General features: G+C 42.0%; 1 protein-coding gene across 7 annotated transcripts in view; it reads left to right on the forward strand.

Annotated features, from left to right (window-relative positions):
* Window positions 1-13,752, forward strand: part of RAB27A (RAB27A, member RAS oncogene family) — a 95,138-nt gene extending 81,386 nt beyond the window's left edge. For all 7 annotated transcript variants that reach the window (XM_061431227.1, XM_061431228.1, XM_061431232.1 and 4 more), the window contains one exon: window positions 11,439-13,752. In XM_061431227.1, the coding sequence (XP_061287211.1) occupies window positions 11,439-11,637 (199 nt within the window). In that variant the 3' untranslated portion in view covers window positions 11,638-13,752. The remainder of the gene's footprint in view (window positions 1-11,438) is intronic.
* Window positions 13,753-15,160: the final 1,408 nt, after the last annotated feature.

Here is a 15,160-nt window from a genome sequence, read left to right on the forward strand (position 1 = left end):
CTGTACTGCAGGGATTCTTTACCACTGAGCCACTGGGGAAGCCCCATTTTTGTGGTGGAGAGTCAGCTAAATACTGTCTTCCTCCTTGAGCTCAGGGGGTAGGATCACAGTAGCAGCAGCATTCATGGACATGATAGAAGGGGTCAGCCACTGCTCAATAAAGTATACAAAGCAATTTGTGCTGTACTTTCTTCCTCCAGTATAATGAGAATGCAAATGCGCATGTAATACTCTTATTATCAGTGGGAGACAGCAAGTAGGGTAGAGAAGGAAGGGGAGGGAGGGAGAAAGAGAAAGGAAGAGAGAAGGGTGGTGTGGGTGGTGCACTGTGTGTAGAGGGTGTTACCGCCTAGTGGCCTCTGTTGTTGGACAAATCCAAGGAAGCTAGAGGAGGGACTTGGCCTTTTTATCGTGTGAACCCTGCGTTTTTCTTTTTTGGGCTGATAGGGTTCAGAAAGCACTCAAGGATGGGGTTCACACTGGAGAGGGAGTGGAAGGATAGGTTGACTGGGTGGGAAGGAACCAAGAGTCTGGAGAGATTTGAATACTAGGGAAGAAGAGTAGACTTGATCTGCAGGGGCTCAGGAAGTTGCTGAAGGCCTTTGAACGTGGAGTGCTGTTATGAGTACTTCCCCAGGTCGGTCTGGGGCGATGGGGAGGATGGAGTGGAGAGCTCCTGGGCAGTCCCTGTGAAGGGTTGCTGAGTGTCTGATGCTGAGGCCCTTAGGATGGGCAGTCAGAAGGGAAGGTGGATTTGAAGTGGGGAGAGCCAGAACCAGCTGGGACCATGACCACGGACTGAAGCTGTGTCAGTCCCTGTTGCTTCTGACCTGGATGGTATGGGTGCCCAACAGAAGCCAGTGCTCTTTGCACAGAGCTAAACACAAACACACCTGGCCCAGAAGCTGGAGGAGCTAAAGGAGGATCTAGGGGAAGGTGGAAAAGGAGACAGGTCTGGTTGCTGGTTTGTGCCAATGAGATGAGCCAGCAAATAAGCGACAAAATGTGAGTGCCACAGAATGGCTGCTGCTTCACTTCTGCCCTGCGTCTCTCTGTGGTCCACCTTAACTGCAAAGGGAGTTCTGGGAAGTGTTATTCAATCTAGACAAGTTGACAGATCATAAAGCTACCACAGATAGAGAGTGGGGCTGGGCATTGGTGTCTTTTAAAAACTCTCCATGTGGTTTTTTTTTTTTTTAAAGCAATGGTCCCACTGACTTTTATTTATTTATTTATTTTTAATTAATTTAATTTTTGGCTGCACTGTGCCTTCATTGCAGCATGTGGGCTTTCTCTAGTTGCAGCAAGTAGGAGCTACTCTTTAGCTGTGGTGCACAGGCTTCTCATTACAGTGGCCTCTCTTGTCGGGGAGCCTGGGCTCTAGGTTCATGGGCTTCAGTAGCTGTGGCACATGGGCCCAGTAGTTGTGGCCCTTGGGCTTAGTTGCCCCATGGCATGTGCTGTATTCTTAGACCAGGGATTGAACCCACATCCCTTGCATCGGCAGGTGAATTCTTAACCATTGGACCACCAGGGAAATCCCTCCATATGATTTTTGGAGCAGAACTTGAGAACCTCTGACTGAGGTGATTCTGAAGTGGGGGCTGACCAAGCTCTGTGGGCAATTCTGATCACCTGATATGCCCGCTTCTATCTTGATAGTCATTTTTGTAAAGTAGTGGAAGGAAGAGGGATCAGATACCATGGTGGATTCTGAAGTGTTGAAGCGGGGGGCTGTGTTGCAATGGGTGAGGAGGAAGTAAGTGATGAAGCAATGGAAGCTGTGGACCTAGCTAGACCAGGCTTTTGAGAAGTGTATTTGCAAAGACAAGAAAAAAAAATAATAAAATAGGGCAGCTAGGAAAGTTAGCTAGACTCAGCAATTGTATTGTCAAGTGTGGTGGGGGGTCTGGATTGACTCATTCCCTCTCTGGGCTTTACCTGCCCTTTGCTTGTTTCCTCTGTGACCATTCTCAGGATTCCACATCCCGCCCAGTATTGGAGAGCCTGCCGTTACCTTCTGACTATATGGAGACTCCGGGTACGAAAGGGGCCACCTTTCCTCGGTGCTCAGCTCAGAAGATCTGAGCAGTATTTTGTAAGAGAGGCTCAGTGTAAAGTTTCTGAACTGGGTTAAAATGAGCAGAGGAGAGATGAGCAGATAAAATGGTGGAGGTAACCAGTCCATTTTGAAGGAGATCAGCCCTGGGATTTCTTTGGAAGGAATGATGCTGAAGCTGAAACTCCAGGACTTTGGCCACCTCATGCAAATAGTTGACTCATTGGAAAAGACTCTGATGCTGGGAGGGATTGGGGGCAGGAGGAGAAGGGGACGACAGAGGATGAGATGGCTGGATGGCATCACTGACTCGATGGACGTGAGTCTCGGTGAACTCCGGGAGTTGGTGATGGACAGGGAGGCCTGGTGTGCTGTGATTCATGGGGTCACAAAGAGTCGGACACGACTGAGCAACTGATGTGATGTGATCTGATCTGATCTGATTGAAGATGGGAAGGGATGGAAGCAGACTTCCCTTAGGATTTAAGAAGCATAAAATAGAGTTCTGTAGGCTGTTGGGAGTTTTGGAGGAAGGTGTAAAAGATAAATTTGGTTCACATGGATTGGACAGATTTGACATTTAAGTTTAATGATTATTTTCACAGAAATCTTTTTTTCATTTTTAATAATTGTAATATTTTCATTAGTTGTACATGCACTAAAAGACTATATTGGTTAATCCATCTATGTGCTAACAATCAGAAGACAGTAGTTTATGGGATATCTTCATATCATTTGTATGTTATCTGATAAATTTGTGGGTTTTGTTACCGTTGCATTACTGTCTATCCTCAGTTCATAAGAATGGGTCGTTGGTTCACAAGTGGCTCTCTGAAATATACGTGTATTTAAGAATGAAAGACTATGTCTTAGAAAAACTTTGCAAACCTAATAAAAACATGCTGCAGTGCAAATAAGAAATATAAATGTGTGTCTGCTGGGACAAGTAAATTTGAGAATAAGAACTTCATGCAGCAGCCCAAAATAGAAAGGGTGAATTGGATGCATGATGATGAATATTTGAAAATTTATTTTTAGTAAACTAAGAATCCCTTTACCCCTAATTCCCTCCCCCGCTTTTTTTGCTATAGCATTTGTTTAAATTGTAACATGAAGCTCTTAGGTCACTTCCTAATACAACGAAGCAATGTGGCCCATAAACCAGCTTTTTTAGAACAACTACAAAATAATGCTTTCCAATATTGAATAATATTGACAATGAAATCAGAGAAGGGAGCAAAACAGAGGGTTATTCAGATTTGTACTTCTCCCAGTCAAAACCATGATATTCACTTTGTTGCTGAAACACTTTAAAAAATATCTGTGAAGTCAGTGACAAATATGTTAGAAGAAAAAGCAGAAAGCGTATTGGCAACATTCCTCTTTTAGATGGTACTATTAGATCTCAGACTTACGTGTGCCGCAGCATCACCTGAACTCTGGGTCCCACTGAGTTTCTTAGTTAGTGGGACTGGGATGAAGCCCCACATTTTACATTTCTAGCTGATTCCTAGATGTTGCTGCTACTAGTGACTGAGGATGGCACTTTGAGAAGCACCCGTGTAGGTGTCAGGTTACCATGAGCTGTGCATGCTGGCAGATATTTTCCTTGCCCACAGAACTGGACAAAATGATGGTGCAACAGAATATGAAGCAGGTGTCTACTTGTGCCACATTTGGGGAGGGACATGTGCTCACCGACTGATCACTGGAAAATCCACGCTAAGTCCAGGAGGATTTTTTCTCTTACACAGTTCATGATATCAGCTGTGGTATAGATGGGGCAAGGACATGGATTGTTACCAAGCGAGCACGAGCCATAAGCTTATAGGCAAAGACTTCACTGTAGGTGGAAATGGTTGCATCTAAGTGTCCTTCTGTCCTCTTCTTTACTCACAGAAGATAGGTGTTGGTCAGTATAAGCCTTTTTTTCTTGATTCAGGGTTAAGGGAAATAGAGGACATAATGACTATGGTGAAAGTATGATAATTGAATATATGTATATCACATGTGCTGTGCAAAGAAATAAGCAGTAAATTTTCACAGAATGAGATAAAACTGTCATATAACATTGTATTAGTTTTAGGTATATGACTTAATGGTTTGATTTATGTGTATGTTGTGAAATAATCACCACAATAAGTTTAGTTAACATCCATCACCGGTGTAATTACAGTTTGTTTGTTTTTTCTTTTTTGCTGAACCTCAAGGCATTTGAGATCTTAGTTTCCAGACGAGGGGTGGAAACTGGACACCCTGCTGTGGAAGCATGGAGTCTTAACCACAGTCCTGCCAGGGAAGTGCCCTGTAGTTACAATTTTTTTTTTCTTCTTGTGATGATGAGGACTTTTAGGATCTACTCTTAAGGACAGCATACAGAAGACAACTCCGCCCCCCCCCCCCCCCCCCGCCCCCGCCACCCGCCACAACTGGAGACTACTGGCTTAAGATGAGAAAGGTGCTCAAGAGTTTCTGGAACGGAGGATGTGTTAAAAACTTTTATTTACAACATTAATAATATGAGTACAGACCGTTTCTGGGATTCCCAGTCGTTTCGCTCAGCAGGCGGCACTCAGTATTTCATCTAGTCTGAACTAGACGAAATGTATGACTAGCTTGATCTCTGGTGCTTTGATTCTTTGAAAACTTGATGATATCTTCTCTTTATTCAAGAAATAAATAATGACTTATCATTGGGCACATTTTAAAACCACACACAGAAGCTGAAACTAAACAGACAAGACTGATTTCCAGGGCCCCACAGAGCTCAGAGGATGATCTGGCTTTCGTTTGGCGCTCTCTCCCAGGGTGCAGCAGCGTGTGCCTCACCCTTCCCTCTACAGGCTTGTTCACTCAGCAGCCAGCAGGCTATAAAAAGTAGCGAGACTCGCTTTTTAGTTTAGTGAAAAATTCCTCCATCATTTGTGGATACACATGTGAGCCAAATATCTAAAACCGTTGCACGGAATCACCAAATACGCTTGCTTTTCATTCCTGGGAACGTCTAACTGGGACCTGGGATAGTCTCGTTTTGTAGAAATAAGTAAGAGAAGAGAGAACACCTAAAAATTGGATCCTAAACTATGACATGAGCTGGATATAGGTATCTTGGTGAAAGACTGCAAATGATCATGTCCCCCTCATTTTCTTAAATTTAAAAATTTGTGGTGTACCTATTTATTAAAAGCACATCAAAATTGGTGTTCTGCAAGTGTTCCAAAATCCATTTAGTGCACATGTATGGAGTGATACCAGTTAGCTGCACAGGATTTTTTCTGAAGGTTTGACGAACGGCTTCCTAGTTGTTCTGCACTAGCACCATCGTGTGGCGAGAAGGAACAGTACACCTGTCTCTATGCTTGACAGTGGGGCAGTTGATCCACTTGAATTTAAGCTAAGATTACTAAATTTTTGCCTGGAAAGTTTTAGGAAAAGCAGAACATTATGTTTAGAGAAGAAGAGAATCCCATTGGGTGAACATTGATTGAGCACTTGCCGGACGCTAAGCTTGTGTTAAGCCCTTTACCTGTATTATCTTATTGCTTCTTTATTAAGACCCCATGAAGCACTGTTATACCTCTTTACAAATACAGAGAACTGTTCGGATAAAGTAGCCCAAGTACCTTCTAAAAGTGAACATCAATAAGATATGGACATAAAAATATGTTTGATTCTATACTATAATTTCTATGCTGTTAGGACAAGCTGAACAGTCCAATTTTCAAATGTGAGCACAGGGCATCATTTTTTGTTTGTTTGTTTGGTCACACCACATAGCTTACAGGATTTTAGTTCCCTGATCAGGGATTGAACTCACGCCCTCAGCAGTGAAAGCTCAGAGTCCTAACCACTGGACTTCCAGGGAGTTCCCAGAGACATCATTTTATGATGGAAAGAAAGTCTTAATTCAGGATCTTTGCTGTCCATCTCATTTAGTTTACTTTTTGTCTGGCAGCTCAAAGAGCTGAGGGTGGCAAGGAGTGATCTCTATCATTCATTTATTCCTATAGGAATAAAAACCGTATTACCTCAGTTGCTTGCTGCTGCTGCTGAGGCTAAGTCGCTTCAGTCGTGTCTGACTCCGTGCGACCCCATAGACAGCAGCCCACCAGGCTCCCCCATCCCTGGGATTCTCCAGGCAAGAACACTGGAGTGGGTTGCCATTTCCTTCTCCAGTGCATGAAAGTGAAAAGTGAAAGTGAAGTCGCTAAGTTGTGTCCGACTCTCAGCGACCCCATGGACTGCAGCCTTCCAGGCTCCTCCGTCCATGGGATTTTCCAAGCAAGCATACTGGAGTGGGGTGCCTCAGTTGCTTAGAAGACTCTGAATAATTAGTCTGAAGATTTTAAGGTTGTTAACCTGACTTCTGGTCACATCACCTGGAGGTTCACAAACGGTCAGAAAATACACTTTTAATTTTTAGTTTGTTAGTAGAATTTGAGATTAAAACTCTATATCTTCTTAATATTGTACCTCTTTTAATATGAGTGACTTCAAAATGTATGCTTTCACTCATATACCCTGAAATTCTATCAAGTAAGTGTTTACTTAAGTTAGTAAACATTAGAGAATAGCTCATAGTTCTGCTAGAAACATCAGTCATTTGTTGCTCAGTTGCTCAGTTGTGTCTAACTCTTTGTGACCCCATGGACTGCAGCATGCCAGGCTTCCCTGTCCTTCTCCATCTCCCAGAGCCTACTCAAACTCATGTCCATTTTTTTTTTTTTTTTTTCGTTCCCTCTCTTGGCAATCTGGAGACCCAGAGTGCTGTGTTTTCAGGGCTCGAAGATAGCCATTTCCTCTCCCCAGGGTCCTCCTGGATCCCCTGGGCCTGGTCCCCGCCTTACCCATTCTCCATGGTCCCGAAGAGGCCCTCTCGATGAGTTTGCCCTTCTCGGTTTATATCTGCTCCGCTGAGCTGAGCTGGCTCCAGTAACCGAGTGTTACCCACCCAGCGTCCAAACTCATGTCCATTGAGTTGGTGATGCCATCCAACCATCTTGTCCTCTGTCTTTCCCTTTTCCTCCTGCCTTCAATCTTTCCAGCATCAGGGTCTTTTCCAATGAGTCGGCTCTTTGCATCAGGTGGCCAAAGTATTGGAGTTTCAACTTCAGCATCAGTCCTTCCAGTGACTATTCAGGACTGATTTCCTTTAGGATTTATTGACTGGTTTGATCTCCTTGCAGTCCCAGGGCCTCTCAAGAGTCTTCTCCCACACCACATTTCCAAAGCATCAGTTCTTCAGCACTCAGCCTTCTTTATGGTATTAATCAGTAAAGTAAGATCTGTTTTCTCTCAGCATTTAATGATGATCACTTATGGTAGTAAGGAATGGTAGTAAGTATGGTTTGACAAGAACTGGAGGGAAATGAATGCTTTGGAGCATGAAACGCTTTGGCTAGGACAGATCTGAGGGAGCCATCTCTAATGTAGGGAAGTATAATTCAGACTACTAGAATTTAGGGCAAGACTAGAGATTAGCTTCATAGTGGATTGAATCAATTTTTGTGGGCTAGTCTGGAAAGTTAATGTTTATATGGTAAGGTCTCTTGGAGCTATGATTTTCCACAATTCAGTGATTCTATATATTCTGAGTTTTAAACAACAAAGTTAAAAACAAACTTTTGTAACCCATTACTGTGTTTGAAATAGAAAATGTTTATTAATGACAGATTTGTCAGAAACGACACATTTCTTATGTGTCAGACTCCAATCTAAGTCCTTTAGATGTTAACTCAATTAATCCTTAATAGGAAGATAGTGATATTTTCTGGTTTTATGGATAAAGCAACTAAGGCACAGATATTTATAGTTTGCCAGTGCTACACCGGAGAAGGCAACGGCACCCCACTCCAGTACTCTTGCCTGGAAAATCCCATGGGCAGAGGAGCCTGGTAGGCTGCAGTCCATGGGGTTGCTAAGAGTCGGACATGACTGAGCGACTTCACTTTCACTTTTCACTTTCACGCATTGGAGAAGGAAATGGCAACCCACTCCAGTGTTCTTGCCTGGAGAATCCCAGGGACGGGGGAGCCTGGTGGGCTGCCGTCTATGGGGTCGCACAGAGTCGGACATGACTGAAGCGACTTAGCAGCAGCAGCAGTGCTACACAGTTAGTATGGAGTTGTAATAGGATTTGAATCCAGGCAACCTGGCTCCAGAAGTTATGGCTGTTAACCATTGTCCAGACTGTCTTTAAGTGTCTGACTCTTTGTGACCCCATGTACAAATGGGGTCCCCTTTATTTAGTCCACTGGGCACTTCTGTGCATGGAATTCTCCAGGCAAGAATACTGGAGTGGGTGTTGTTGTTCAGTTGCTAAGTCATGTCTGACTTTTTGTGACCCCATGAAGACTGTATACCAGTCTTCCATGTCCTTCACTATCTCCCAGAGTTTGCCCAAATTCTTGTCCATTGAGTCAGTGATGCCCTCCAACCATCTCATCCTCTGTTGCCCCCTTCTCCTCTTGGTCTCCATCTTTCCCAGCATCAGGGTCTTTTCCATTGAGTCAGCTCTTTGCATCAGGTGGCCAAAGTATTGTAGTTTCAGCTTCAGCACCAATCCTTCCAATGAATATTCAGGGTTGACTGGTTTAATCTCCTTACTGTCCAAGGGACTCTCAAGAGTCTTCTCCAGCACCACAGTTCAAAAGCATCAATTCTTTGGTGCTCAGCCCTTTTTATGGTCCAACTTTCACATCCATACATGACTACTGGAAAAATCGTAGTTTTAACTGGGTAGCCATTCCCTTCTCCAGGGAATCTTCCTGACCCAGGGATCAAACCCTGGTCTCCTGCATTGCAGGTAGATTCTTTACTATCTGAGCCACCAGGGAAGCCCTCATGTATAGGTTCTATCATTTTTAGACTATTTATAATTTTTTCATTTATGCCTTTAAATGATTATGGGGTATTAGGAGCTGAGATGGAAGAAACTATGAAAAGTAGAAATAGCGTAATGGAGAGAGATCCTGTTGAGGAATTCAGTGAGGCTGATGACTCTATAGTTGGAAAGATATTTATGATGGACTTTGAGGAAATGTTAAAAATGAGATGTGAACCATTGTAACCACTGTTTACAAGAAAGTTTTCTGCTCAACTACTTTTTTATTTTTGTATTTCCAATTTCAACCCATTATTCTCATAGGGAGAGATGAATTTTTCAGTTGTTTTTTCATGAAACAATAGCTTTCTGAATGGTGATAGAATGATCAAGCCTTCTCCTTAAGTATAAGCAATATTCTTAGACATTGAATAATTCTCCTTGGGTGTAACTGAGAAAGCATGATGGAGAAAATCTAAGTATTTAAATTTTGAGAATTCTTAAACTAAAATTCGGTTCATATAAAAATGGCAGCATCAAAAAGTGTCCCTGGGACTTAATAACATAGATAGTTGATAAGTATTTATTGAGTTTCCATAAAGAATGTCTTCTTCAAACTTGGTAGAGAAATACTGCATGTGACCAGGGGGATGGGCAAAATGCATTTCCTTCATTTTGTGGATAAGACACCAGATGAAGATGTAGGAAAAAAAAAAGACTGAAAGTAACCAAAGAGATAGCCAGGCAAGAGGTTTAAAAATCACTAAGATGATGTAATTTGCCCAGTGAGACCTTCTCTGATTAAGATATTTACTTTATTTTTAAAAAGGTGTATTTACTTCTGGCTGTGCTGGGCCTCTGGTGCTTTACACAGGCTTTCTCCAGATGCGCTGAGTGGGGGCCACTCCCTGGTTGTGGTGCACGGGCTGCTCTTTGGGGTGGCTTCTCTCGTTGAGCACACAGGCTCTAGGGCATCAGGCTTAAGTAGTTGTGGCACATGGGCTTAGTTGCTCCTTGGCACGTGGGATCCTCTTGGGTCAGGAATTGAACCCATGTCCCCTGCCTTGGCAGGCAGAGTCTTAGCCCCTGGACCACCAGGGAAGCACCTGATTAAGGTATTTTAGAGTCAACGTATGAAGGGCTATGAACACGGGCATGGTGGAATCAGTGGAACAACTATGTCCATCAGACCTCACAGACAGATGGATAGGTCTATCTGCTCAAATGAAGTGATGGTTCTTCAAGCAGTTTTTATGAGCTACACTCCAACAGGAAAGAATATAGAGTCCAGTTGCAAGGCCTGTTAGTTCCTGTGGGAAGCAAGCAGATAATAAGGCATCATCTTGAGGAATCATAATGGACAGATAACCTTCATGCCTCCACATGCACCCCGACTGTGATTCTTAGGAAGCAGAACAGTTCTGAAAATATCTGTCAAAGCACTAAGAAGGTTAAAACAATTCTGTTAAAGTTCTCCTGTGGAAGCTGCTCCTAGTCAGAAAGTAATGAAAGAACTATTGGAATTGTAATCAGAGTCATTGATGGAGTGTTAATATGCTATGAGAACACAGGAAAACAGACATTCTTCAGCAAGAGTAATAGAGATGGATGTTAAAGTATCTATAAATGTAAGGAATATTTTACTGAATTCAATTGCAGGACTCCTGAGGGGCTAAACAACTTTCTTTTGTAGTTTTTACATCTAAGAGTATTTTTGGTCAGACTCCTTACTAAGTGGTGGGAATGAAGATAACAGTGTGAAGAAAATATAACTATATCATTATTTTCATGACTTTATTAAGAAGGGGGAAGAATTTGGCAGGTAATTGATTAATCCCCTTGCAAAGACCAAGTATGAAGGGTGACCACTGCAAGAAGACTGATGATGTCTTAAGAACATGTGAAAAATAACCTTCTAGTTTTGAAACGATGCTTTGTGAGTTACTAAAGAATTATACCTAATCTCAGGTCCTGGGATAACAAAATAAACACACTTAAGATTGATATGCTTGAGGAACCCTCAAGTGCTATAAAATTCAGAATGTCTTGTCTTCAAGGGTGTGGTCCAGGAATACCGCCCGGAGCTGACAAGGGGCCAAGCCCTTGACGAATACGGCCAGGGATCTCTGATGTCTCATGTCAGCTTGTTTTTTTTTCCCCCATTGACAGCAAGTGAGAGTTCTCTATTTTGGAGAACTTCATACAACATCATGTAAATTTGGAACCAGTAGAGCCTATGGTTGAGTTGGTTACACTTGAACAGCTGTGGATTCAAAGCCTGGTTCCACTCCTTTCTAGCATTAGGAAATTGGGCACATTACTTCATCTTTCTGAGCTATAGTTTCATCATTTGTGAAATGGGGATAAAAACTCCCAGAAGTTTTACATCTCTGTTAGGAATGCAGTGTCAGTTATTATTTTACTTTTTAATGTGCTAAAATGCCTTTCTTGTCTTATATATTTATATTCTTCTGATTTTCTAAGTCGAATTATCAAGGGCAAAGGTCACTGACCTTTCCCACCACACGCTGTAACCCAAGTTGTTGCTTCTTTCAGAGTCCCCTACTTTGAAACTAGTGCTGCCAATGGGACAAACATAAACCAGGCTATTGAGACGCTCCTGGACCTGATAATGAAGCGAATGGAACGGTGTGTGGACAAGTCCTGGATTCCCGAAGGCGTGGTGCGTTCCAACGGTCACACCTCTGCAGATCAGCTGAATGAAGTAAAGGAGAAGGGGTCATGTGGCTGTTGAGGGGGCTTAGTGAGCTGAACAGCCATTCGAGGGGCCCATGTCTGTGACCTTCCCTATGGTGATACATGACTCAGAGAGAGGCAAACAGGCCTTGCGTGCAAACTGCTTCTCACCATCCCAATTAGACCTATCAGTAAAGCATCCCGTTTTAAAATTACTTTGCTGCAGCTTTGTAAATATTCTTTAAGATTCAGCCTGAGAGTTAGGCAAAATATCTCACATAGCCAAAAGTGCCTTATAAAATATTAGCCCCATGGCAGTAGATCGTTCAAGGATTCAGGATTTTGTAGCCACAGAACAGCGCATTTATTATGTATAATGACTGAAGATATAATGACTGCTTTACCATACATAGGCCCAGAGTCTCACCTTTAAGATCTTAGATGTAATATCCGTTCTTAACACAAATTTAAGTCACTTCTTGCACCACAGGGGACTTTCTAAAATGTCATCTAAACAATTTAAATATTAAATAAGAATATACACAAATGATGGTTCAATGTCTTGAGTATAATTTATGTAAGCATTCTCTTTAAAATGAATATAGGAGAAATGGTTGGCCATATCTATAGGCCCTGGATAAACTGGATTGATCGATTTCATGCTCACTGTGACTATTTTTGGTGGGAAGGGCCTTGAGAGTAAGGACTAGGGTGGTTTAGTGTTGTGTAAGCGACTGAAGTGGGGACTTCTGGCTCCCTGCTCGATTCCCTTTGCTCTGAAAGGTTGATTGAAGGGTCAGGGAATTAGATTTTTATGCCTTTAGTTCACAGTGATATGTGCATTTATACTTGGCCTATGTGCTGGCCATATTGAACATAGCTGGTGCTTATGCTGAAGATATTTGTGATAAGCAAATATTTAGCTTCTTTTTCTTTATATTTATAATGTTGGTCTGGCATCCTCAGGCTGCAGTTTCAGTTAGCTTATGAACGACTCATCATTTTTTTTCACCATCAGGCTCTATCTTGTTGATCTTTGAAACTTGTTTTATTTTTATACGGGTGGAATTGAAGGAATTAGTTTATAATTATATAACATGTCTGTTTATACTGTTTGATGGAAGATGGATGTTTGTATTTAAGCAATTACATTCATATTCTGTCTCAAAATAGAAAAACAAAATATTCTATAGCCTGTAGTTTTCACTGAGATCATGGGTATTTACTATACTTGCTGGATCTTGCCAAGGTCATGTACTCTTCCACACTGCCAAAATGTCTTTTTTACCAAATTAAAGGTGTGTTTCAAAATATGCTTCATGGCAGTTGTTTATAAAAATCAAAGGGGAAAATTCTTATTTATTAAAGTAGTTTAAGTAGATTAACATTTCCAAAGAATTTAATGGCTATTTAGGAAGAAATACCACTCATTATAATTTAAATAAAGAATAAAAATAAATGTATTTTGTGATGGCATAACTGTAATTAGAAAAATAAAACTGTGATGAAAAGTAGCTACTGGTACATGATAATTTTCAAACGGCTTTTTATGGACCATCTGTCCTGTTTTTTTTTTGCCACTGCCCTCCCACCATCTGCTTAAGAAACTTAGTTGTGCTTTGTAAGATCTTATATATTTCTATCCTTAAAATTTAGACTTCTTAAAATACTAAGAAGTCACTGAGGCCTATGCATTTGAATTGTGTATCCTAGTGATAAAAGATCCAGCTATTTCTGGATCAGGGTCCTCATCATAAGCAGTGCCTTGTAAAATTGCTGTAAGACTGAAGTGGAGGAAATAATTTTATAGCTATGTTCCAGGGAACATTTTATATGATTTATTTGTATAGTGAAAAAGAAAACAATATCTGTATTGTGTCAGCCTATCAGGAACCAAACGAGCAATTCGTACAGATTCTATTGGCCTTAAACATAATACACAGTGAAACATATACACGAGACAGTGTGCACACAAGAGCCATTTTTAGTTATTGACATCAATAACCTGTATTCTCTTTGGAAATCGTGTTTAAATTTACTTTGAAGCACCAACATAAACTTTTTTTGTGTGTCAGTGTATTTTTCTATTTACAGGCTTCTGTAAAAGTGAAGTATATCTTCAGTGAATTTTGTGCCAGATAAGCTTATAATAAAAAAGTGGTCTAATCTGTCATTTATGTGTGAACATAACTTCATTTCCCTTTACAAGAAAGTTTCAACCCAGAGGATGTAATGCTCAAGGAAAGCACGTTCAGAGACACAAATTCCATTAGGTACTTGATGAGGGACCAGCCAAGATAACATGTTCTGGAGAAGGTAACTCACACATGTCATCATCAAACACAGATGGAGCACCGACAGCACGTGAAGTGTTGTGCTGGCTGTTGACAGGTGAACAAAGCAAGGATGGTAAGGGCTTGAACTAAGGCTGGGGCTGAGAGGTGGGATGCAAGAAGCATTGGGGAGGGTGTGGTACTTAACTGGATGAGGAGGGAATATGGGGAGATGGACTCTCTGACCTTATTTCCTGCCACCCTGTCTACCTCACTCACTCCTCTGTGAGCATACTGGCCTCCCTGGAGCAGTCAAGTGTGTTCCTGGAATATCTGCTGTTCCCTCTGCCTGGAATGCTTGTCTTCCATATATCTACATGGCTCCCTCTCCCACCCTGTAGGGCAATTCAAAGTCGTGTTGTCCAAAAGGACTTTGCTGATCACCTTCTCTAAAACAGCAGTCACTCCCTCTCATGGCCCCTATCAGATTGTCCCCCGCTGCCTTGTTATTCTGCTCTGTTTTTGTACATGTCACTTATCACCAGTCAATATCTTTGTATGTTTGTCTCTATTCACTAAGATATAAGCTCTGTGAAGATAGGGACGTGGGAAGTTTTCTTCAAAACTGTGTTGCTGCTACCCGGAAAAGGCCTGGAACATGGTAGGTCCTTAAGATGCAGCAGGGTCAAATGAAAGAGTTTTCAAAGTAAGACTCCAAGACTTCAAGATGTTTAGAAAGGTTCTCAAATAATAAGTCCATATTGGTTTATTATAAGAGATTAGGAACTCTTATGGAGAAGGCAATGGCACCCCACTCCAGTACTCTTGCTTGGAAAATCCCATGGACAGAGGAGCCTGGTAGGCTTCAGTCCTTGAGGTCGCTGAGGGTCGGGACACGACTGAGCGACTTCACTTTCACTTTTCACTTTCCTTCATTGGAGAAGGAAATGGCAACCCACTCCAGTGTTCTTGCCTGGAGAATCCCAGGAACGGGGGAGCCTGGTGAGCTGCCATCTATGGGGTCGCACAGAGTCAGACACGACTGAAGTGACTTAGCATAGCATAGCATAGGAACTCTGAGAGGTATACTCTTGATCTTTTGAAGTTGATACCAAGATAGCTAACGATCCATTGAAGAAATGTTCAATATGGACTTTTTGGGTTTTTTTTTTTTTTTTTGGCCATTCCAAATGGCATGCAGGATCTTAGTTCCCTGACCAGGGATCAAACCCTTGCCCCCACAGTGGAAGTGTGGAGCCTTAACCACTGGACAGAACAGGAAATTCCCAATTAGAAGTTTTTAAAAAT

The sequence above is a fragment of the Bos javanicus genome, chromosome 10 (assembly GCF_032452875.1).
Source record: "Bos javanicus breed banteng chromosome 10, ARS-OSU_banteng_1.0, whole genome shotgun sequence".
In the NCBI taxonomy this organism is placed as follows: Eukaryota; Metazoa; Chordata; class Mammalia; order Artiodactyla; family Bovidae; genus Bos; species Bos javanicus.